The sequence below is a fragment of the Hydra vulgaris genome, chromosome 12 (genome assembly GCF_038396675.1).
Source record: "Hydra vulgaris chromosome 12, alternate assembly HydraT2T_AEP".
NCBI lineage: Eukaryota > Metazoa > Cnidaria > Hydrozoa > Anthoathecata > Hydridae > Hydra > Hydra vulgaris.
In genome coordinates this window covers 38,273,293-38,299,057 of record NC_088931.1, presented here as the reverse complement: position 1 = coordinate 38,299,057, position 25,765 = coordinate 38,273,293, and the positions used below count along the sequence as shown (strand labels likewise).

The following is a 25,765-nucleotide window of genomic DNA, read 5'->3' as shown; positions in this document are numbered from 1 at the left end:
GCCAACACTCATTTTCATTTCCAGTAATACCTGGGGTACCTCAAGGTTCTATCCTTGGTCCTTGTTTATCCTTTGGTCATTGTTTCTTATCTACTTTAATAATCTTCTTGACCATCTTACATCTAAAGTCTCTACTTGCTGATGACTCAACTTTATACTCCTGTGTTGATAAAAAATCTTCTCTTTTTGATTGCTTAAAACAGGAAGCTGATCTTGAATCAGTAATATATTGGGGCTCACAGTGTCTTGTAATTTTTAACTCCAACAAAACTCAGTTATTTATTGGAAAAACCTTTTCACGGAAACCATATATACAATTGATTGCTAAATTAGTGTCCACTATGTATGCCTCTTTTTATCATTCTCGCCATTTTCTTGCTACTGATTCCATTCTCTACCTCTACAAATCTCCTATACGCCCCTGTATGGAACACTGTTGTCATATTTGGGCTGGTTCTTCTAATGATGCTCTTTCTCTTCAAGACAAGGTCCAAAAACGCATTGTAAATGTATTTGGAATTGCTCAGTCTGCTAAGCTTGAGCCTCTTGAGAAGTTGGACTTCTATCTCTTTCCTACAAATATTATCACGGTTGCTGCTTAAAAGAGCTATTATCTATAGTTCCATCAACTAAAATTCATTCTCACTTGACTCGTTATTTAGCAAAGTAGCATTCTTTTACTGTATCTGTGTTCTAAAAACATTTATTCACCTAATATATTTGCCTTGCACTTCAATCCTTCGAAACTCTTTGATTTTTATGTTTTCCTGAATCATACAATCTTCAACTTTTCAAGTCTTCTTTCAACCGTTTCCTTGCTCTTTAACTCTATTCTTTGTTTTCTAGTAACTCTCAACTTAATAGTGGTTGCTTGTAGCCTTGTTGGGAGTGAATTAGATTAGAAAAAAAAAATACACTTATTGTTACCAGAATGTTTTAGCATGTATAAGATATATAAAATAGACTATATAAACATATATAAAGTGCTCACATTTATGTGCAACCATGTGCAACCAAAAATATAAGAAACATTAAAAACTTACTTACAAATCAAAAAAGTTTGAATAGTTTTTGAAAGTTTAAACTGATTTATGTTATGTAACATCTCTGGTATTCTAAAATCTTTTGTGAGATTAAAAAAATAGTTGTATATTAATCAAACTTTGTACAACTATTCTTTAGTCATCAATAAAAACATTGCATAAATTTCATTGAGAAACAACAAAAATTTTAAAAGATTTAAAATTCGTCATAAATTTTCAATTTAAGGTATTTAAATTTTTAGATCAAATTAGTGAAAATCATTTAACCACTAATTTAAAAAAATCCAAAACGTTGATAGGAATGAAATTTTTAATTGAACTTTTTAACTTTTCAAAAATTTTTCTAAATTATTATTTTGATCTATTTGCAAGGTCAAAATAATAATTTGGAGTTCACATCAATATTAACACCATGATTATCATAAGACAATGCAAGAACAATGTGGTTTAACTTTGATGATAATGAACCATGATCGTGATCATCATCATGATCATCATGATCATCATGATCATCATGATCATAACCATTATCATGATCATCATCATTACCATTTCTTATCTCTAATATTTAGATTGACAATAACATAACTAACTGTCAATCAGTTTCCAGTTAAGCAAAGGATCATAAACAAATGCTTCCAACACTGCCATCAAGCTGTCCTTATTCTCATGAAGCACTTTCATAACACTCTCGCATGTCATTTTATAATTTCCATCGATTCCTGTCACCTAGAGCAGATTAAATATATATTTAAACAAAAACTCTAAATTCGTATTTATGTTAAATAAACTATTTAACAAAAAAAAAAAAAAAAAAATACCTCCATTGCATTTATCAACATTCTTGTCAACCTAAAATGAACTTTCTCAGGAAATTTCTCTCGAGTCATAGCCACCTGAAAAATTATTTTGTTTGTTTTAAGAATATTACTAAATTCTAACTTTGTAAAGCTTTTAATCTAAACTTGAAATTAAAAAAAAAATAATAAACTCAAAAGAAAACTTATTGATTAAACACTTAATATCAAAGTTGATGAAAATTAATGTAAACTCTAACCTAGTTAGTTTTGAAAATGAAAAAATAAAAAACAAACAAAAAAAAACAACAAGATAATGCATTAAACAAATACAAAGAAAAGAAAACTACAAATCAATAAGCTTACTAACTTCAAAACAGTCGCCAAAATCAATGTGTAGAATTTTACCAGACATTCTATCCAACATTAAATTTGAAGGATGCCTAAAAACAAAAGAAAAAAGCACTTTTATGTATACAATAGCGAAAGTTTACTTAATGATAAAATATAAAAAAAAGCAAAGTTGAACTACTTGCTTATAAAACGTTATTTTGTTAGCAATTCTGTTGTTAAAAAAACTATATCTTTGATTGCAGTTTTTTATTAGTTCTCTAAAAAAATATCCCCTGCTTTAACCTCTAGCTGGTAAACATAATTTGGTTTCTCTCCTGACTAATATTTGCTTTCTATTAAAAATGGACAATTTTAAAAATTGTTTTTCAAATGTTTTTGCTAAACTTTACTGTTTTTATCAATGCACAGGAAAGCAAAAAAACTAATTGCACAGGAAAACTAATTGCTATTTATTTGTTAAATATATGTTTTCATTTTTTAACAAGTTTTTCATGTAAAATTCATTAATACGAATGTTCAAATATAAAATATTTGGTTGTTTTAACTACTCCCATTGAAATAGTATGCACTTTTGTTGGATTCTCCATAATGTGCATTTAAACCTGATAGTTTATTTTCTGATGAACTTTGGTTATCAACGCTCCAAAATCTGCATCATTATATTAGTGATATAACAATGCAGATTTTGGAGTGTCGATAACAAAAGATCATCAGAAATAATTATTGAGCTTTTTTAACAAAATTCTTAGGAGCCTATTTAAAAAATTTTTTTAATTTTTTAAATAAATTTTTCAAATAGAGCAATCAGTATGTTCATTATCTCTAATAATTCGTCTTAACATTGAAAATTAAGCAATGTAAAGGAAACAATTTTAGACAGGCATCAAGTATTGTAAATACATTTAATAAAGAAACCATGGTATTTTTTATTTAATTTCTTCCGCCATTAAAAAATTTATTAATCAAATAATATATTTTACAAATAAATAGAAAGTTATTTTCTGATATTCCTATTATACAAGTATTGAGAAAAAATGTCAAATATATGCAAAAGCATTTTTAAAAACTAAAAGACTTGAAAACGAATAAACGTAAGAAAAAAAAAACAACAAAGTTTCTAATAGTTCTAGAGTACGTAGCAAATTAGTTTCGTAAAAATTGTGACAAAATTGCATAAAACTTTCAATTGCTGTTATAAAATTATAAAATTGTTGTTATAAAATATAAAGTATAATATGTTTTTTTTCTTGATTTGTATTAAATTTTGTAGCTAAAAATAACAACTACCCTAAAAAAAATACAAAAGTTGTGTGAAAATTTTATTTAATATTTTTATGTAAGTTTAATTAAATAAAATTTTCTAGTTTATTTAATTAAAATGTGATATTTTGTTACAACTTTGTTTCCTTTTTTTAATATGCCATGGTCAAAGGAGTCTTAAAAAATTACTTTAAATAAAGATGAACACGCGACCACATGCGCTTTCCAGGAAGGCTTGAATTATGTTAATTTATTAAATCAAAATTCAAACAGTACCTGTCACCAAGACCTAATATATATCCAACCATTGACATTACAGCTAACGATCTAGTATAATTAGTGCGACGATCAAACCAAACCTAATATAAGATATAAAATCTTTTAAAACTAGAAACCTAATCAACCTAATGAAAGAGTTTACCCTTTAAATTTGAAACAAATAAAAGAGTGTCAAAGTTTAACTTTATTTAAAAAAATTGTTAATTGTCAAAACAGTTTAGGCCATTTAGAAAGCTGCCACCTATACCTCTGAACTTGGACTTTTCAACCAAAGTATTTTTGCTAAGTCATCTCCTTGGGTGTTGCTTAATGCATGCTCAAAAACTTCCACTTTCTCCATCAATGACAGGTGTTCATAATCTGGAGCCATTCGTAACATAATTCGATGCTCAATATTTAAAAGAATTTTTTTCTTCTCTCGATAATCACGAATTAAAGTGTGAAGTGTATCACAATATGGAACCCATCCAATTAGACCAGAGTTTGTAGACAATGGGATCACAGCATAACGTTGAATACTAATAAAGAGTGAAATATAAAGTCTTTATCTTTCAATACATATTTATTTGCTGCAGTTGAAATTAAGTCCTTTAATGAGAATTACTATCAACTCCTTCAATAGAAGAAAGCTTGTAATTTTGACCTTAATGGGAATAACGTAAAAATTTTCTTTCATTGGCACTAGTTTTAATCACAAATAGAGTTAAGTAATTGAGCAACATAGAGATGAAAGTTATAAAGATAAAAAAACAAAATAAAATAAGACAAAAAATAATAGAAGGTATAAAAATTGTATAAAAAACATTTCCAATTAAAATAAATCAAAACAGGCCTATATTAAATTCTAAAAACTATCTACCTTAAATGCCTTTTAAATGTTACAGAGTCATTTGAAAGGAGAGTATTAACTAATCCAAACAACTGCATAACTCTCTCATCTTGTCTTAAATCTTCGTGTCCTTTCAGCACAAACATAAATACTGCACCATTGCTGCCTGTGATGGTCAACTTACGAGGACGTTGTTTTGATGTAATAACATTTAATGTAGTACTAATATTTTTTATGCGAGTGATTGGTTTATCTGGTTCATAAGTACCTGGCATAGCCAATTCTAGATCTATGCAGTTCAAAAGTTTAGGAGATACATACTGCAGCTCTAAAGAAGTCAACTAAAACAAAAAATAACTATTGTTATTAACAAAAATATAAATAATTTTAATACAAACTTTTATATATATAAGAAACCTGAGGGAGCTGTTTTGAGATTCGCCTAAAAACATGATAATAAAGATCCCAAGCTTGTGTCAAGTCTTTATCATGATTAGTTTTTTGATAATTTCGACACCATTCTAGAGCCTCCATTAAATCACGACCATAAGCCTAATTATTTTTAATATACAAATTATTTTAATACAAAATTGAGTTTAATCAAAATTGATTTAACTACAAGAATTTTATTAGTTCAACCTGCTGGAATGAAGTTTCATTATGTGTTTGTGGTCCTCTCTCCATCATCATATGAAGTGGTTCAAGAACACTAAACATCCCCTTCACATTTCTCTCTCCAAAATAAAGTCTTGATGCTTCCTCAAGGCCCTCATACCACAGCTCATGCCATAAAATAGCAACTCTAATAAGCTCTTCACTAACCATCATTGCCTGCTGCACAAGTGCAGAGCTGTGTTCACATAGATTTTGTAAAATTTGATTTGCTGCATTGTGCCGATCAGCATTTGGTGATTTTGATGCAACAGTCAATGGGTATATTAATGCCTACACAAGACAAATATAAAGATATGAAATTTTATATAAACTATTGAAAAATATTTGCTATAATTATTAGGTGATGCAACATTACTTTACCTGAGGATGTTGCTTTCCAACATCTGATAGAAGTTGATGAATAAGTCGGCTGATTAACTGACGTGGCGAATCTATTCTAGCTATTAATTGAGGTATCACCTAAACACATATTAATACAAATCATAATAATAGTAGGTTAAAAACACCAATTAATACACCTAATTAGATTTAAAAAAAAGTTACCTGCAACCAATTATCAATGTGAATTGTTTTTATACCATTTACTAAAGCTTCATGAACATCTGGCCAATGACCAAACTCAAACCATAGAGTAAGCAATCTGTATATACACATAATTATATTAAATATATAAGGATGTTATAATGCTAACTTAAATCTTCATGAAATGTCACACACAACTTCATACTGAAATAGGCATACATTAACTAAAGATTAAGATGGAGCAGGGGGCAGTATCTAGATTATCTGCTTTTTATCTTGAAAATCTTTTATTTCATGTTCAATTTAAAATGGTACTAGTAATATATAAATATATAAAATATAATGACACAATTTCCGAATACATTTTGTACATTTAAATTCTTTAAAGCGCATTTCAGATAAAAAAAAAAAAAAAAGAATGATGAAAAATATTTATTGCTGCCTTAACCCAAACCATCAGTTGATATAGCAGCTTGCATGTTCTCTCTAAATCAGTTGATATATATACTGAAACAACTTCTTATTTCAGTATTACCCCGTCCTTTATTAGTGTGAATCCAATTCTGCAGTCATATATGACAAACAGACATAGAGAATTTATTTATAATTACCTGAGGGTGTCTTGCAAAGAGTTTCCCATAAATAAAGCAATAGAACGAAAAAATCCTTCAACAGCTGGAACAATGTAGTTTTGAACAGATGGATCAGTATTCTAAATGCAATTTTTATAAAGTATTGTTTAAAAATTAAAGTTATTTATTGTAAACAATATATTTTTAAAATTCATGATGACTGATTGATACCTTTCGTGGTGAACCAGGAGGAGAAAATTGTGATGTAGAAAGGGGTTGACTATTTTTATAATATAAAACACTTTCATAATTCATTAAAGCCCATGAGTGCCATGCCTGGAAAAAAAAAAGTTTTTCTCATATTTATCAATCTATAAAATTATATTTCATAATTTAGTCATATAAATGTTACATAATGGCATTTATATGACTTTATATGAAAATTAAGATCCAATTAAAATTAAGCAGTGGACTAGTGTAAATGAAACTCTATTCTCTGGACCACAATATATTTACCAATGATATACAAATGAATGCAACTTTTTATACTTAGAATTCTATTCTTTATCTTTATAAACCTCAAATCCATCTTTGTATAGAACACTGTTGCCTTATCTGGGGCAGATCTTTGAACAATGCCCTTTCTTTTTTAGACAAAGTGCAAAAATAAATTGTAAAAATTGTTGGACCTGCTTTTGCAGCCAGCATCCGACCATTATCACATCATCATAATGTTGCATATATACAACATATAAAATAGATTTTACAAGACCAGTAAGTTACTTTGAATGGTTTTAGATAATATAGTAAATAAATTTTGAAAATTTGTTAAAAATTATCTTTTATATACCACATATATTAATAAAAAAGTCTTTTGTAGAAGAAAAAGAAGATTTAAAAACTCAATAGAAATTTTTTTGTACATAATTGATTTTGAGAAATAGGAAACTCAATTAAAACAAAAGCTCCAAAAAACATAGAGCATCTACACTGCTGTTATTTAGCCATGCCATATTTTTGTAAAAAATATGGCTTGGCTATAATTTTTTCAAAAATCTGTCCCTTATAGACTTGCTTAACATAATTATCTCATTTTTTACTCCCCTGAACAAAACAAATATCCTATTTTATCACTTTTTTTATTCATTATAATCTTTAACTAATAACTCTTCTAGTTTCTATTAAAAAAGTTGCAGGGTTACAAAATAAAAACACAATAAACTTCATTAGGACTTGCTTTCATTTAATACATTCTGTGGTTGTTTTTTGTTTTTTTTTATTATTAATAAAATGTTTCAATATATTAGCAGTTCTAGTTAAATCAATTTGATCATTTTATATATGCTTTTTTTTAATTTTTATTTACACAACTGTTTTTTTACTTTTTAACATCTTCACTTCCAACAAGGCTGCAAGCAACCACTATTAGAGTTGAAAGTTACTGGAAGAGAAAAGATGAAGTTTATAAAGCAAGATAATGATTAACAGACAACTTAAAAGATTGCATATTATACGAATCAGGAAAATAAGAAGAAAGGAGCAAATTCTAAAGAACTGATGTTCGAAGAAAAAAACTAGACAAATAAGACTTAATTGAATGAAGAATAACACAAGAATGAATTTTAGTAGATAGCACAAGAGGCGCTAGCTCTTTAGAGCAGCGTTCATTATAGTATTTATAGAAAAGAGAAGAGAAGCAACATTATGACAATGTGATAATGGTTGAAGGTTGGCTGCATAAGCAGGTCCAACTATGTTTACAACGCGTTTTTGCATTTTGTCTAAAAGAGAAAGGACATCATTCAAAGATCCCCTCCAGATATAGCAACAGTATTCCATATAAGGACAGATTTGAGACTTATAGAGATAAAGAATAGAATCCAAAGTAAGAAAGTGGCAAGCACGATAAAGAGATGTAACCATAGCAGGTGCTAATTTTGCAATGGATTTGATATATGGTTTGATTGGAAGTAAGAGTTAATCCAAGAAGACAAAGAGTAGATGAACTCATCGAGTACATTACCATTCATAAATATAGGAAGATCTAAATTGTTGTAATAACAATTAGCTCAAAAAAATTGAGTTTTATCTGAGTTAAAGTTCACCAGCCACTGAGAGCCCCATGCTGAGCAGAAATGAGATTATTTTACAGCTCAAATTCCCCTCCAAGCAATTAAAGAGTGTTGGCTTCTCATCATGACAGTATCATCAGCAAACAATGCTACCTTAAATGTAATTGTTAATGTAAATTTAAAAAAGTATTGGACCAAGGAAAGAACCTTGAGGAACCCCTGAAGTTACAGGAAACGAAGAAAAGTGCTGTCCATCAAGGACAACTTTTATACTACAATTTTATCTACTTTACTAATATAAATAGGATACATTGCAGTACTTTACAATTCAATTGATATGTAAATAGAATATGAATAAAAAAATAAAAATTATAATAAATAATAAAAATAAATAAATAGTAGAAAAATAAAATTGTTTAGCATATGTAAAAAAAGCAAAACCATTACTGCTAATTTGACATGAAATCAACTCTAATCATGTGAAAAAGGTTAATATAAAAAAAAATTCTGTATGCAAAACATGTTAAAAAAAAATCCTTACTTTATACCACTTGCTGGCATTTTCAGTAGCTGCAGCATAATATTGAAGAATTGGTGTAATAGTCGTAGAGTTAATACCTTGAATAACTGTCATCCACTCCCCGAGTTTTAAGTGACATCTATAAAAAAAAAAATTTATTCAAAATCTATAAAAAAAAGAGGAATAAAAAAGATACAAATAAATTGTTCAATTGAATTACTTGGCAAGTAAACACACAAGTGCTTGACTATTTTCATTTTCTTCTGATGGCGATACTTGATATGCTTTAGGACGAAGTGTGTTTCGTACAAAGTGTTGGAGATTGAAAAATGCATTATCCTATAAGTTTCCAAAAATAAATTTAAAACAACAAGCAACAAAAAAATGCTTACAAATCTTTTAAAAAGTTTATAAACCACAATCAAATAAAAGTTTTTAATCATATATTTTTGGCTGCTTTAACATAGATAACTTAAAATCAGTTTAAATTGCAGATCAGTTTTGCATCAATGCTTGAAAAAATTTATTGTAAATTAATTTAAAGTAACCATTTAGTTATTACTTCAAATCAAAATATACTACAATTTCTGCATTTACAAACGTAAAAAAAGATTTAAGTATTTAAAAAAATAGTTTCAAATGAACAATAGCGCCTAACACAATATCTTAATTATACTGGCATTAGCAACCATAAACTTTAAAAACAATTAACATTAAACAATAAAAAATTGTTAATACTTAAAAAATTATGACTTACTCTTTGGCCACTTTTCCACAAATGTTTCATGTATGCAAATGTGACTTTAGGAAAATTAGATGGAATGGGTTGGTCAGGTGAAAGAGAAGGATCAGTACCCAACAAGGTAATCAATGTTTGATAAGACAGTGCCTAAATTCAAAAACAAAATCATAAAAAAAAAAAAAAAATCATTACTTTTACAATAACTGAAAGCAACCAAGATAATACAACCAGACTAAAGCAGAAACTAGGAGCTATCATAGAAACCTTGGAAGAACACAAGTAAAAATTATGTTATTATTATATATTTTTTTAGTCAGTTATTATATTAATTATTAAATTCATAATAATTTCTCTTCTTAATAACAAAAAGAATAATAAAACTCTTTACAAAATAATGCTGAACTTAATAGTAGTAGTGCCCACTTAGTAGTAGCGCCCACTTAGTAGTAGTAGTGCCCACTCATGCGCTTTGACACAGAGTTGACGACATCCAAGAAAAAAAAGACAAGAATAAGTGTTTTATCATACTTTTATAAGAAAATATAAGAAATTTATATAGAGATATTTAAATATGTAACTTAGGTAAATTATTTTAAATTATACAATTGTAAAAATTTAATTTATACAATGTTATGTATAAACATCTGTAAATGTAAATGTCAGTAGGTAAGTTAAGTTTGTGAATCGTATATATAAATTTAAATGTCAGTAGGTAAGTTAAGTTTGTGAATCGTATATGTAAATGTAAATGCCAGTAGGTAAGTTAAGTTTGTGAATCGTATATGTAAATGTAAATGTCAGTAGGTAAGTTAAGTTTGTGAATCGTATATGTAAATGTAAATGTCAGTAGGTAAGTTAAGTTTGTGAATCGTATATGTAAATGTAAATGCCAGTAGGTAAGTTAAGTTTGTGAATCGTATATGTTAAGACCATGTATGTATTTTGTATAATTTAAAAAAACTTTTAAAACTTTTCTAATAATTAAGTCTTTTTTCTTTTAATTGTTTTGTTTTGTATTCAAAAAAACACCTAGAAAAATCTCCCCGTCCTAAATTTTTTTATCAAGCATTGAATTTAAACTTTTAGGTTTGTTAGAACTATTGCACTGGGTGCAGTGCACAACTACTTAGCTACTGAAGGTAAAAAATAACTTGGAAAAAATATTTTATTAACTTTTTTGACTGTTGTAATTAACTCGAATTTTTCAAGCAGGTAGTCTAAATAAGCGCAACTATATTGCCACAGTGGACCAGAGAGACCGCCAGGTTTTATGTCGTGTCAATTGAATCAAACCGTTTTTATTCAAAAGTATTTTTAGTTTATATGTAGAAAAAAGGGTTTTTGAAATTAAAATAAGGTGCTAAGGGCCAAAAATGGGCCAAAACAGGGTGTTAAGATAATTTCCACCTACCCATTTTTTCAATTGATTATGATTGAAAATATTATACTGATTAGAAATCATATAAAAACATAGGTCTGAAAGTTACTAAAAAGTGGTCTTTTTTACATTAGAAGTTAAAAATATATGAATTAAAATAGAAAAAACCAACTTCTTTTTAAAAATTCCTTTTTTTGCCTTTAAAAATTTAACAGAAATAAAGTAACTATTTACGGTGTGTGAAAAAACTGGTTTTTATTATCATCAATTGCTGAAAAATGTTTGAATAATTATTATATAGAAGAAATTTAGAAGCTGATAATTTTTAAATGATGGAAATAAGACTAATTTATAAAAATTTAAGATTGAATGGAGGATGATGACAAGAACAGCTTCATCTTCAATAATTCATACCAAAGAAGTTCCTAATATATTAAACTCAAATGTGTCTTCCAAATTATGTAGTAGATGCTTTTCAACTGTTGCACAAGGATATTTATACAACTGCTCTTCTTTATCTGCAGTAGAGAACCTGATCTTATTAGCATTAAGTTTAGGAAATTTGCAAGCAGAGCAAGTTGCATCTGGTATAATAAAAGCAAAAATGAAGACAAAATTACAAATGGGGAACAACTTATTTTGTCTTCTGGCAGAAACCCATTGACGATTACAGTTGGATGTCCTGATAACAAAGCAAAGAGAAGGTACGTATATACTGTTGAGTACATATTTATCAAATGAGAAAATATGATTATTTTTTTCATTTATACCTAGGTCAGTAAAACAAGTATCTCTTCAGATGATTAAGGAACTTTAAATAGTGTTAGAACTTTCCCTGAATAAAACAGGGATATTGATATCTACTCTTGGAAAAGGAATGGGAAGTAAGTCAGCAGTAGAAAACAACATTTTTGGAAAAATGAGTGACCTAGAAGAGTCTTTATCTCATTTTCATCAAGTAGAAAAGGTAGCACTAATATATTTTTTAGTATTAAAAATTAATTATATCGTTTAAAATTTTTTATTTATTTAATGTTATTTTTCAGGTCAACTTCCTTGATAGTACTGATGGTACTTCTATAAAAGACCTTGTCTTTATTCAAAACACATCTAGTTTTATTCTAGATTTAATAAATCAACCTAGCCTTGATCCCCAATCAGCTTTTGTTCGTATTTCTATGGATGGAGGAGGTGGTTTCATGAAGGTCATTGTAAATGTTTTTGATGTTAATGAAAATACTACTTCAAATTTATACTTAAATAGTGGTGTACAACGCTGTCAAATCCTCTCCATAGTTGAAGATGTGCAAGAATCAAACTTCAATTTAAGAATAATTTTAGAGAAACTGAATTTACAAGATGTTAAGTTTTCAGCAGCTTTTGATTTGAAATGTGCTAATGCAGTTTTTGGAATTTCAAGCCATGCAGGAAAAAAAGCTTGTCTTTGGTGTGAAGGAGACTCAAGTGAAGTTTGTGGTAAACTGCGAACGCTTGGAAGCCTTGACTATTGTTATCAAAGATACACTGTAGAAAATAGTTCAAGGAAATCCAATATGAAACATTTTATGAATGTGATATATCCAAGAATTCTCTACCTCGATGAAGATCCAGAAACACTAATCCAACATTTAGTACCTCCACCTGAATTACATATCCTGATAAGAATAGTAACTACACTGGCATGTTTATTAATGGATCTTTGGCCAGGATTTGATAATTTTTTGAAAAATAATGGTGTACTACAGAGAGGATATCAAGGTAGTGGTTGGGATGGGAATAATTCAAACCAGATACTAAAGTGTGTTGATGAGTTGGAAAAAGTTGTTTTGTATGAATATCCTGATCTTGTTCCAATTGTTCAATGTTTAATAGATTTTAAGGTTTTAAAAGATTCTTGTTTCGGTAGAACACTTGAGCTTGAGTATCAGCAGGCCATTTTAAAATTTAAGAACTCCTTTTTATCTGCTCAAGAAATTGCTGACATACTTGGGAAAAAACTTTCAATTAGTTGAGAAGTACATATACTTTTATGTCATGTGCAACCTTTTCTTGAATACCACATTCAACTGATATCGAAATAAAAAATCGGAGAGTGATCCGAAATATCCGTTTTAAATATTCCCGTTTTTATTTTTGATGTAAGAAATTCATTGGTAAAAATTTGATCTATGTTGCACTAGTCTAGGTAGTTGCACCAAAAAAGTTAACTTAATCCAATACCAATAAATGTGTAATAAAATGAAAGAGAATGAAAAATGCTTTCCAACAACACCAAATTTATGATGCTGGCATTATTGGTTCAAAAGTTATTGAGATTTTTAGTTTGTCTGAAGTGCCTTGACATTCTATGGACTTTATATAGAGAAATAAAAAAAAAGTGAAGCAATTTTCTTTCAAATGTAAATATTTCAGAAAGTATTATGAATACATTAACAAAAGTATATACCAAAATGAGCAGTTTCAAAAGAGGAATTTATTTGTACTAGTTGTAATGAAAAATGAAATGAAATAAAGAAATTATTATCCATAAATTATGCAAATTACAAAAAAACGTTTGATGTTTTTTTTAAATAAATATGAATATTTCATAAGTTTTTAAGATTACATATAGGCAAAAAAAAACACATCAAAATGAACAGTTTCAAGAGATGAATTTGAACTTATAAGTAGCAAAAGAACATGAAAATTTTTTTCTTACATAAACAATAACAGTTAACTAAACTTCAAAAAATGGTTTGCCAAGTATCATGTCAGCAGTAATTGACTCAATAAACATGTCAAAATCCTCTGATGAGTCCTCGTCGAAACCCCAGTAAGATGTAACATACACAGTTCTCTTGTCTTTTTGCTTTTCTGTTAGTATTCGTCCATAAAAAATTTTGTCCCGTCCATTGTCTAGTTCCAATTTATGATTAAACAAATGATTAGTGATACTTCGATTGCTTAACATTTTTTCAAGAAAAGGTTTCCGGTTTGGGGCAACTTTTATAAACATTTCATTACCAACAGAGGCATTATTTAGCAAGACTTTTTTAACGTCTCATTCCAGTTTCTGCCTGGATGCCTTGTTAGCCTTTTGAGATGCTTCAATCCCTCTTGTTTTAATGTTATCATCTATCCCTTTACTTTCAAGCACTCCTGCTTTTCGGATCTGTGATCCTCTAGTGATAGAAAATTGTATTAGGTTTCTTTGAATATCTTCTGGTTTGGATTCAATCCACTGAGGAGTGTGATTCAGTTTTGCTTTAACTTTTGAATCTAGATATCCAATAGTGGCATTGGGGGCTTTTCTAAGTAGACAGTCTGTCATGCCAAGAGCACGTTCTGCATGCATATTGTTGGCAGGTGCTGATAGTGTGTCCTTCAATATTTTCTCAGTAGGGTTAGATAGAGGCCCAGATATATAATTGTGCAATTGTCTATGAATAACACACTCAATAGAACTCAGAAGAGTTGATATTTTGTTGAGGAGCGTTATATCAGTTGTTTTCAGCAATGACTTGTGCACCCCGTCAAACACTAATTTTTGCCCAAAAATATATAGATCTGTTGAAAACAAATCATTGGAACTTTGTTTCATATGGGTGATTCTTTGATGACAAATCTGGAACATGGGTACCTAAATTTAATGAAATGTAAAAATAAATGAAAAAGGGTACACAATATTCTTAAGCTAAAATAATATTAAGCAAAAAAGATAGAAAGACAACAATTAAATGTGATCAATTTTACTAAAAATAAGTTTTAACTACTATTATTTAAAAAAAAAAAAAAATACCAGTTCAAGATTAGATTTCTGCAATACATTGTCATAAACTAGTTTCATCCACGCGCCTGTAATTACTTTTCCAATCAATCTTAGAGCTTGCCGCTGAAAGATGATGCCATCTTTACCGATGTCCCCAAAAAGAGCTTTACTCACAACATTTTTGTTGTGTCTGAAAGTAAATATTTCAAAATCTTAACTTGATTTTCAATTATATTTTTGAAGCTCTATCAATAATTTGTAAAAATAAAACTCTTATTTCTGAAGAAATGACTTAAGCAGCTGTAGATGGAATATAACAACTCCAGCCATGTGAAAAATTACATGTACCCTGTTTCCAACATAGCGCAGAAAGGTTCCTGGAGCAACTCCATGTTCTCTCAAGAAAGACTTGAATGTTGCTGGTTCACCTTTGAAGCTATATCTAAAAATAGTTTTCAATTTGTTTTACTTTTAGAAATAAATAAATAAATAAATAAATAAATAAATATATATATATATATATATATATATATATATATATAATATATATTATGTGTTATATTTTTTTATAATACCATACATCATATTTGTTATTTAAAAAGGTTAGCAAAACAATGAATATATAAATTAGATATAGTTACCTAAGTTTTGAAAGGTTGTACAGAAAAGACACTACAGATCCTTCTTTTCCAGTAGCAGTTTTAATTTTATATAATAATATATATAGTCACAGATTCTAGAGTCTAGAATAGATCAATCAAAAATTAAAAGTTCTAAGACTATGTCACTACTGACTAAACTAGTCACTTAAGTTCACTGAATAAACTTATAAAGTAATAAAGTCTAAGTCACTAAGTCTAATTTTCCAATCTAGATCTAGAATAATCTACATTCTAGATCTAATAACTTACAATTATAATAAGTTCACATTTTAACAGATAGAAATAGATCTAGTTCTAGAGTAATCTGGAGTCTAGACTAGTATCATGGCTCCTTAGTTTTACTTTTTAAAAAAAAACGATCTCATTATCGATAATTGGTAGTCGGCCGACAATGGCAACATGTAGATTTGTGCTTAAAAATTTTATATTGTTGACTAAACTGATTGTAATACAATTTTAAACTAACATAGAAAAACGAATTTGCTAGGTGTATGGTTAAAAATTAGATATGTACGGTCAATAGATAAATTTTATTTAAAAAAGTAAAACTTATCTTATTTCAAAGGGAAAAAACACCAAAATGGCTACGGATACACAAAAATAAAAATTTACTGATGCTTAGAGATCCTTCTTGTTGGTAAAATGAAACAAACAATGTGACTGAAAGTGGCTGATCTATAAAACAATGCTTGAAGCACTAACGTGCCAAAAAAGCATTTCGAAAAAACGGAACAGAAAATGGACGCAGATGTCGACGGTACTTCAGGATCCAATATAGCGGACTATGCGAGTCACTACACTAGTCTTAGTTACATGCGTGGGTTTATTGATTAATGGTATGTAACCAGATTGAAAAAAAGACATTAAAGAAATTATTAATGTTCTTATTAACGTAACAGTCAAAAATGTTGAGGTTAAAATGATGTTAACACTGTTTGACAAGTGTTAACATCATTTTAACAATGTCACTGTTGACAGTGTTAACTTGTTAACAGTGTTAAGTTGTTCAATCATTAATAACGTCTTTCCTGTACGAATTAACCTTAAGTGCTTAATACATGGGAGAGGACGTTTAGTTATTTTGAAAAATTTGAGTGTAAACGGCCTTAAAAATGGTCAACCTATAAAAAAAGTCATAAATCTGGGTTGAAAATGAGCATTTGGTTCCATTACCAAAGCACATAATATTTTCGTCATAGTAGAAAGCTTATATAGACATTAAATCCTATTGAAATTATGATAAAACAGCTGTTAGGGGTCGTCCATAAAGTACCTACGCTTTTATTTTAATCATCCCCCACCGCCTTTTTTTTGTTATACGTGGCTTATCTAAGTTTGCTGAACAATGTGGAGAATCAATTCATCCAAAATTCAAACCAACATGGAACAGGTTCAAGCGAAAAGTTGCAAACAAAGAATATGGCGAAAGACTCCTCTCTTCTGTGATTGACTTTAACGGAAGAAGAGTTATGTTATGTTTAGTTGGTTTATGTTCCATATATCAGTAATATTTGTAAATATTAGTTGTTTTATTGTTTTAAATTTTATTCAATTTATCTAAATAAATTAAAGAAAAAAGATAATTAAAGATAAATAAAAAATAAACTAAAAAAGTAAAAGAGTTTTATATTTTTTATTAAATCCTGGGGGCGCTGACTAATGGAATATAATAATTTTTAAATAATTTTGCAAATATAAACTTCTAAACTAAATGTAGGGATAAAAAAAAATTAAAATTGAAAAAAAAAATCTTAAATGGGTTTGGGGCTCCTCAACCTTCCCTTTTGCCCCATTTGGGACCCTTAGCACTTGGTTTAGATTTTAAAAACAACTTTTTCTATTATTATAAAATAAATACTCTTAAATAAAAAAAGTTTTGTTTAATTGACACGACATAAAACCTGGCGGTCTCTCTGCATAACATGTATAATTTGAAAAATAAAATTTAAAATAACATTTAAAAAAAGAAAAACCACTACTACAAAAATTATATTTGTTGAATACTAACATTAAACTTTTTTTTTTAATTCTGTAATAATATTGGTATAATAAAAAGTTAGTATTTTTTAAAATAAAATTGGTAGACAAATGTTTCATTAATGAAATCAAATAAAAAATTCCTTGCTTCTGTTTTTATTTTATTTTTTCATTTAGAATTTAATGAAAACATTTGTTTTGCCTTTTTTATCATCATCTAGAATTTATCCACAGCAATTTTTTCGCCATTTAAAAAAAAAATATTAATAAATATCAAATAAAAACAAATTTTTAAAAACATGCACACCAGTCTAAAAATAATTAAAAAAAAAAAAAGTTTTATTTAAATTCTAAATAAAATAGTTAATATAAAACAGCTAAACAAAAGTTTTATTTAAATTCTAAAAATTTATAAAAATGAGTGTGCGCAACTTTTAGAATTTATTACTTGATTAAAATATTTTTTAGAAACAAATTTTTAAAATCACGCACACCTGTCTAAAAATGACTAGTGTGCATGATTTTTAAAGTTCTAGCCAGCACTTTTTTGTGTGCTAGCATTAAATTTGAAACTGTTTTATATAAATCAATTTTATTATTATTATTTATATAATATTTTAAGACATATCTTTTTATTTTTTCATGGTTAATTTCAACCTTATTTAATAAAGTTGGAATTAACAATTAATTTGTAAACAAACAATTTTAAAAATTATAAAATTAATAATAAAAAATCAATTCTAAAATGTAAACAACAGGAAAAAACCTTTTCATCATTATAAACATTTTATCAATATAAGCAACAACAGCTCTAAAACATAATTAAATAATTAAAACTGAAAATTAAATTCTCTTAACGTTACAGAATGGAGATAGAACCTTATCGTTCTTTATTAAGTCATGATATATCAAAATATTTTTTATCAAAACTATATTGATCAGATATCTGATTGTGATGGAAGATTTTTCAAAAAACTTTATTGAAAAATTTACTTAAAATAAGTATTCTCACATAAAAAAGCACTTACTAACACTTTCCTAAAGTGTGGTATTTAAAAAAACAGTTTCCTTTATAAATAGGTACTTCACAAAGTTGGCAAAAATGTAGCTGATGTGCATGATACAGGATCATTATCATTTTCCGCAGTGAATTTGTTTATCCATTCCTTAGCTACATGATATAAGTTATTTAAAAAAATAAAAACGAGTTGTAGAATACAATCATATTTTATTGCAAAGTGATAAGATAATGAAAAATTGTAACATGAAAGATGTTGTGTCAATATTCGTAGTATAACTCAATCTGCATTGTAACAGGAATTGTACAAAAAAAAAAAAGAGAGATTTCTTATTAAACTTACGTTCTACATGTACAGAATTTTTATACATAATGGATATGAAAATATGATGTGTCCTGTAGCAAATACATAAGCTAACTTGAAAAAGAAATGATCCTTCAAGATGTTTGTAAAAAGATTCAAAGAACCATTGCTTAGTTAAAATTTTTTGCAAATAAACTCTAAAAAAAAAATTTGTCACAGATTGTTTGAAACTTCGATTTGTGCTGTGGGTAAGAGAAAAAGTAAATTTTGCAGTGTGGCTGGTGGTTTTTTAAAATTTTCAAACTTTTTTGAAGTTTATGTGGTCTGTTTTTTTTAAAACCCATTTTTCAATACAGCTATTTATAGTGCCCACGAAAAATGTGTTAAATAAAAGATTTAACAGCTAATGGATTTTTGTATTATGTCACGTGGGTCATAATTCATTTTTGGGAACAGTTCCTATTGTTATAATTGATTTAAGAATTCCTTAATGTTAATCATTTCCTAAAAGCTAAAACTAAATATTGTTAAACTTCATAACATTTACTTATGCTATTCAAATTTTGTATGTTTTTATTGTGTAACTTTTAAATTTCTTATAATAACTTTTATGATGTTATAACTCATATACAAACATCGAAATATTCAAAAATTAAAAGGGATACTCACCTAAACCTATTGTTATCACCCTCACATATAAAACTTCACATATATGAATTTTTTTTAAAGAATTTATTATAGATTACTTTTTTAAAGAATTTATAGTAGATTACTTTGTCAATTATATCAATATGTTGCTCATTTACTTTGGTAATACAGAAAGTTGTTACAAGAAAAGCCTAACTGATAGATTTAACATGCTTAACGCACCTAGCTCTCATGACCCATTTTACAGGTCCTCTTTTGCTAGTAATAACAATATTGATAATAATACCAATAATAATAATAACAATAATAATAATAATCGTAACAATATTATTAATTTGTTTTCAATTTTATTATTTCCCACTTCATAATATTCATAATATTATTATCATAATTATTACTATCAACCATTATTAATTTTATGTTAAAAAAAAGTACCAGCTGTCCTGATTTCCTGCACAAGCTTGCATACTTTAACCATGTCTTTTGATTTTCTTGAGGTGTAAGCACAAGTGAATGAACTTGCAGTATTCGCTGCCAATCTTCAACTACTGGCTGACATCCTTGCAAACGATCCCACCATGCTTGACGAATAGCTTCTCTGCGCTCTGCACACAATTTATAAGTAATGACTTCCTCAAGTTCAGACAACATTTGAACAGTTACCATAGACTAAAAAAAACTTTAAAATAAAAAAATTCTACATAAAATGATTTCTAAAAGATAATAACTTGAACCTAATAAAATTTTTTACTCCATAAGCTCGATTATAAGATTCTCCAACCATGGCTGTTAACTCTGTGTCAAGCATATCCCTTGCACTGTCAATGCACTAAATATATATATAGGATTTGTTAAACTATAATTCAATTGAATTTAAATAGATTTATATTTTTGATTTCAATAGAAAATATCATGCTTTAAAACTTTTTTCAAGTGTATTGCAATTTTTTTAATCAACTACATTTTCTGAAACTTAAAAGTCAATTTTAAAAATATAAAAAGTTTAATTAAAAAGTTATATATTCAATTAATTTTGGTTTTAATTAAAAAGTACAAGTTAATAAGTTTAACAGTTATTAACTTGTACTTTTATTATCTCGAACTGTTGCACTTGGTCTCTTGAAATCGTCTAATTACTATTAAAATTCTCTGGTTAAGTTGAACCTTGGATAACTCGAAATTCAAAAGAGAGTTAGGCTGTTATTATTATAAAGTTGTTAATGGTAAAAAAGCTTCCTCCATGTCTTTGTCACTGTTAATTCTAAAATAACTTGTATACAATATCTACAATATGTTACTTTTCACAATATGTTACTTTTCGCAATATGTTACTTTTCACAATATAACCTAATACCTGCTTTTTGCCAATATAATATCCACATACCTATCAAAACATATCAGGAGAGTTTTGACATGCTCTAGCAGTCGCTATGAGAAAAACAAAACTTACCCAATTGGCACAAATACATATATAATGAGTAGTTGTGCCATAGCAACTTTACAATATCTACCTGAACTAACTCTGATTTCTGCAAAATTTTGCAAGCCTACAGTCAAAAAAAATTATTGTCACCATAGTACTTGGGATTTCAAGGGCTTTTTTAAGGTTTATTTTTGTGGGTTCTATTGAAAAATTTTTGCTTATTTATATATTATAGTTATTTATTTTATACATTATTTATATTTTTTTGGAAACTCATGTCTTGACAATTTTTGCTTGATGGAAAATCAGCCTGTCACACATAAAATTATTAAATTTCCAAATAATTTGCAAAATTAACTCTTGCCATGTGAAAACAAGCACAACTGTTGGCAGTTATTGCAACTCAAATCATAATTGCTTGACATTACTTAACAGAATGTGCAATGTATTGGAGATTGAAGTATGAGTTAGGTGGCTGGCAAACATTGGCTTTGTATGCTGCAAACTACCTAAGTTGTACTTTATCAAAAACAGTTTTAACAGTTCAATTATTGTATTCTTTTCAAAATTTCAGGCGATCAAATATATTTTTATGACATGCAAAGAGTTCACATAATGTAGCTGCAATTTCTTGAATGTTTTATCCAGATAGTTAATTGTTTTGTACTAAGGCCCTGACAGCTATATATTTCTATATTAGGTCATATTGCTTAACTAAGTACACAATACTAATTGTATATAAATATATATATATATATATATATATATATATATATATATATATATATATAAACATATGTACATATCTTATACTGCTAGTTTAGGTGAGAAGTCTGACGTCATACTGAAGAAGCCTGCTGCCAGGGGCTTCAGTACATACATCAACTGACAAATAGCCTGACTCACAGCAGAGTGCTGCTACATCAACTGAGGGTTTGGCATGGGGCAGCAATCTTTTCTTTCATTATACTTCTCTCTTTTCTTCTTTTTCTGAAAATTCGTATTTAATTAAAGTAAAAAAAATATGGCAACAATTTATTACATAAATATGCTATAGTAGATATATATATATATATATATATATATATATATATATATATATATATATATATATATATATATATATATCTATAGTAGATATATATCTATAGTAGATATATATCTATAGTATATATATATATATATATATATATATATATATATATATATATATATATATATATATATATATATATATATATATATATATATATATATATATATATATATACATATACATATACATATATAAGTTTAATTTTGCTGTGAGTATATATTCTGCAAGAGTGCATGATGAATGATATCAGAGTTATATAATCGATTTTTTGACGAGAATAAATAAAAATAACTACATGATTTTTACTAGTAAAAATCATAATTTACATGGTAGTAAAAATCATGTAGTTATTTTTACTTAATCTCATCAAAAAATCAATTATAACGGGTGATGCGGAAGTTATCGGACAAAATAAAAACGTCAATAACTTATTTATAAATAAAAAAACAAACTACTATTATATTTTTTTAAAATAAAGCATTTATCTTTTAATAAAAATATATTATTTTTTATATGAAAAAACACCACCATCTGCAATTGATCTCAATTTTGCTCTGACACCTTTCATATGCAACTGTAAAAAGTTTAAATCAATTTCTTGTAGTTTTAGTTTAATGCGATCAATCAAAACTTGCTCTGTTGAAGCTTGCCAATCTCCCTTGTAACCCTTCTGTGCCAAATATCCCCAAAAATTTTCAATTGGTCGTGCTTGAGGCACATTTGAGGGATTGGATTCTTTATCAACGTAATAGACATATTGGTCCATCCAATTTAGAGAATCTTTAGAATAATGAGAACTTGCTGAATCTGGCCAAAATAAATAGTTAAAGTCTCCATGATACTTGTGAATAAATGGAAGAAGTCGTTTTTCTAAACATTCATTAATACAGATTGATGAATTGATCGCTACAGCTTTGGAAGTGCGAAACAATGGCTCGGATATACCACGGTCAGATATGGCTATCCACATTAATAATTATTTTTGGAAATTTTTCTTTTCCTATAAAACGAACACTTTCTGGGCATGTCTTTTTGTTGTTTGTGTAGTATCCAGAATTTCCAGGCATGTTGTCCCCTGCAAAACAAAAGTATTTTTCGTCATCGATGACTAGAAGCGATTTTGTGTTATAGAGTTGGTTAACTAGTTTCCTGCTTCTTTTCTTTGTCTTTATTTGTTGTACTATTGTGTATTTTGGAGTCTTTTCATGTTTTCTATATTTAATATTCATTTTTTTTAACTGACCAATTGTCGATTGATTTACACCGAATTTAATACCTATTTTTCTCTGACTGACCCCTTTTCGATTGTTGACAAGTCTCGTTAATTCGGCTTTCTTTTCTCTAGTCCAGGATGTCGGGCAACCAGGGTGCTTTCTATCAGAAAAAGATTGAACAGTTTCTAGTCTTTATAGGTTATCATATATTGTACTTCGAGCAAATCCTTCCTTTTCAAAATGATTTACGATTTTTATTTTTTTAATATCAGGTTTGTTTACAAAAAATATTTTTAGTCGCTTTCGAAAAGATTCTCGTTCAGCTGCATTTAACCTTATTTTAAATAATTGTGTTTCAAATAATAAAGTTTACATTTTATAGAACGTTTATGCCTACGCATAAAACCACAAAAACTAATTATTATGCTCAAATAATGAAATTAGGATTTGTCAGATAACTTTCGCATCACCTGTTATATATATATATATATATATATATATATATATATATATATATATATTTATTTATATAATATATATATATAATATATATATATATATATATATATATATATTATATATATTTTATATATATATTTATATATATATATATTATATTTATATAATAATATATTATATTTATATAATAATATATAAAAAAAAAATTATATAAAAATTTCATAAGTAATCATTATTTTATAAAAATTGAGAAAAAATTATAATTAAAAAAACCTTGTTGAATTTTCTTTTTTTGATTTAAGTTAAAAAATGTCATTTTCTATTTATTGAAATCTAAAATAATAATTTATTTATAAGATGATTTATATTTTTAAATTTTTTATATAATTTCGCTTCATTTGAGACCTAACATGACATACGTTTGGAAAACTTATTTCTTGATAATATTAGGAATCTGTTTGATGTTTAAGAGTCTTGTGACACCCCTAAAAATATTTTTATTCAAAAAATTTTAAAATCCAGTATTATTTTATTATATAAAACACATTTAGGAGGTGTCAGCAGACATTTTCAAAAAAAGTTGTTTCTAGCACCACCCTAATATATATATATATATATATATATATATATATATATATATATATATATATATATATATATATATATATATATATATATATATATATATATATATATATATATTTATATGTATATATATAAAAGCTTCCTCCATTGTGTGCTACAAAACCTGAAAAGTTAGAATATATACTATAAAATAAAAATTAATTCAGAAATCCTAATAAAGTATATACTATAAGTTTCAAAAAGAAAGTTTATTTAAAAAATCACTTCCGATCAAAAAATAATAGAGTACTCATGCCAAAAAAAACAAAACAAAACAAAAAACATACACTTTGTGCACGGTCATACTGATCTTTATGTAATGCTAATACAGCTCGAAAAAATGCACCTTCTAGTTTCTCTCTTGGTATCATGCATGTGTATTCTTCCATATGTTCCCATTCACCTAAAAATAATTGAAAAATATTTCTTGTGTTGATTTCTTAAAACAATTTTGTTTTAAAAATTTAGTAAATGTCTAAAACAAACAATCCATATGCACACAAGTCTTTCAGTAACATAACTTAACAGTAACATAACAATAGAGTATAACTGAGTAACATTGCCAGGAACAGTAAAGCACAGACCTTAGTTTATTTAATTAAATTTGATATTTCGCTACAATTTTGTTTCGTTTTTTTATGATTTTTTTTCCCTCAGTAGATAAGTTTAGCTTTTTGCGAATTATTAAAACGCCTAATAAGTTAAAAGATGCAAACTACTGTGGTCAGTTTGTCTAAAAAAATACTTTAAATACATATACAAACCTATTTCACACTAATCATTTCTATACCAATTCCTTATTTACTTCAATATTTTTTAGTAAAATAATTTATTCCGAAAAATTGCTTTAAGAGCAAAAAAACTAACATGTGCACCTTTTTGGCGTACGTAGAGCTTAAAGGAGATTAATAACTAGGTTTATTTTTCTCCTAAACGCATATCATAGATTGCTCAGTGGTTTAGTGTGCTTTCATCAGTGTGCTGTCATCATTTTTGAAATTTTTTCAATCTATTTTATATATTTATAGCAAAAAATAATATTATAAATGTTAAAGTTTTTTCTAGCTACAGGCTTTTTTCTTTCTTTTTTTGCTTTCACAGCAGCACCTTTCTGTCATATTAAATTTTTTTTTATTTATGTTAAAGACTATATTTTTTTTCAGACCATATGCAACTTATTAGGACAAATTACCTGAGAACATTAATAACATAAGTATCTAATAAGTCAGTCTGGTAATCTGGTGCCCCTGTTGAGTCAAATTAACTATGTCAATACTCATTAAAGTTATTGATTTTGATAAGACATAGGGTTAAAACATTTGAAAAACATAAATCATGACATGTACGCAACAAATTTCTCCCAGTGTTTTGATGTTTTTAGAATTCTTAGCTTTTTTAAAAATCCTTTTGTTTGTTATAGTGTATAATATCTATAAAAATCGAAAAAGATAAAAAAAAAAGTGGTAGGATTTGAACCACTGCTTTTTTGTTCAAAAGTCTGCGAGTTAACCACTTGACCACGCTGGCACACTGACTAAAGAAAATTTTA

The 25,765-nt window shown here is 27.4% G+C and overlaps 1 protein-coding gene across 1 annotated transcript in view; it reads right to left on the bottom strand.

The window, feature by feature from the left end:
• Positions 1–25,765, bottom strand: part of LOC100197178 (serine/threonine-protein kinase mTOR) — a 141,759-nt gene that overhangs the window by 5,710 nt on the left and 110,284 nt on the right. Inside the window, exons 36-53 of the mRNA XM_065813156.1 lie at positions 24,504–24,619; positions 20,152–20,229; positions 19,836–20,069; positions 9,681–9,812; positions 9,144–9,262; positions 8,945–9,062; positions 6,563–6,667; positions 6,371–6,471; positions 5,781–5,877; positions 5,598–5,696; positions 5,202–5,507; positions 4,980–5,114; positions 4,593–4,903; positions 3,981–4,251; positions 3,731–3,813; positions 2,211–2,283; positions 1,865–1,939; positions 1,637–1,772 (exon numbers count right to left, since the gene is read on the bottom strand). Coding sequence (XP_065669228.1) covers positions 1,637–1,772; positions 1,865–1,939; positions 2,211–2,283; positions 3,731–3,813; positions 3,981–4,251; positions 4,593–4,903; positions 4,980–5,114; positions 5,202–5,507; positions 5,598–5,696; positions 5,781–5,877; positions 6,371–6,471; positions 6,563–6,667; positions 8,945–9,062; positions 9,144–9,262; positions 9,681–9,812; positions 19,836–20,069; positions 20,152–20,229; positions 24,504–24,619 — 2,589 coding nt within the window. The remainder of the gene's footprint in view (positions 1–1,636; positions 1,773–1,864; positions 1,940–2,210; positions 2,284–3,730; positions 3,814–3,980; positions 4,252–4,592; positions 4,904–4,979; positions 5,115–5,201; positions 5,508–5,597; positions 5,697–5,780; positions 5,878–6,370; positions 6,472–6,562; positions 6,668–8,944; positions 9,063–9,143; positions 9,263–9,680; positions 9,813–19,835; positions 20,070–20,151; positions 20,230–24,503; positions 24,620–25,765) is intronic.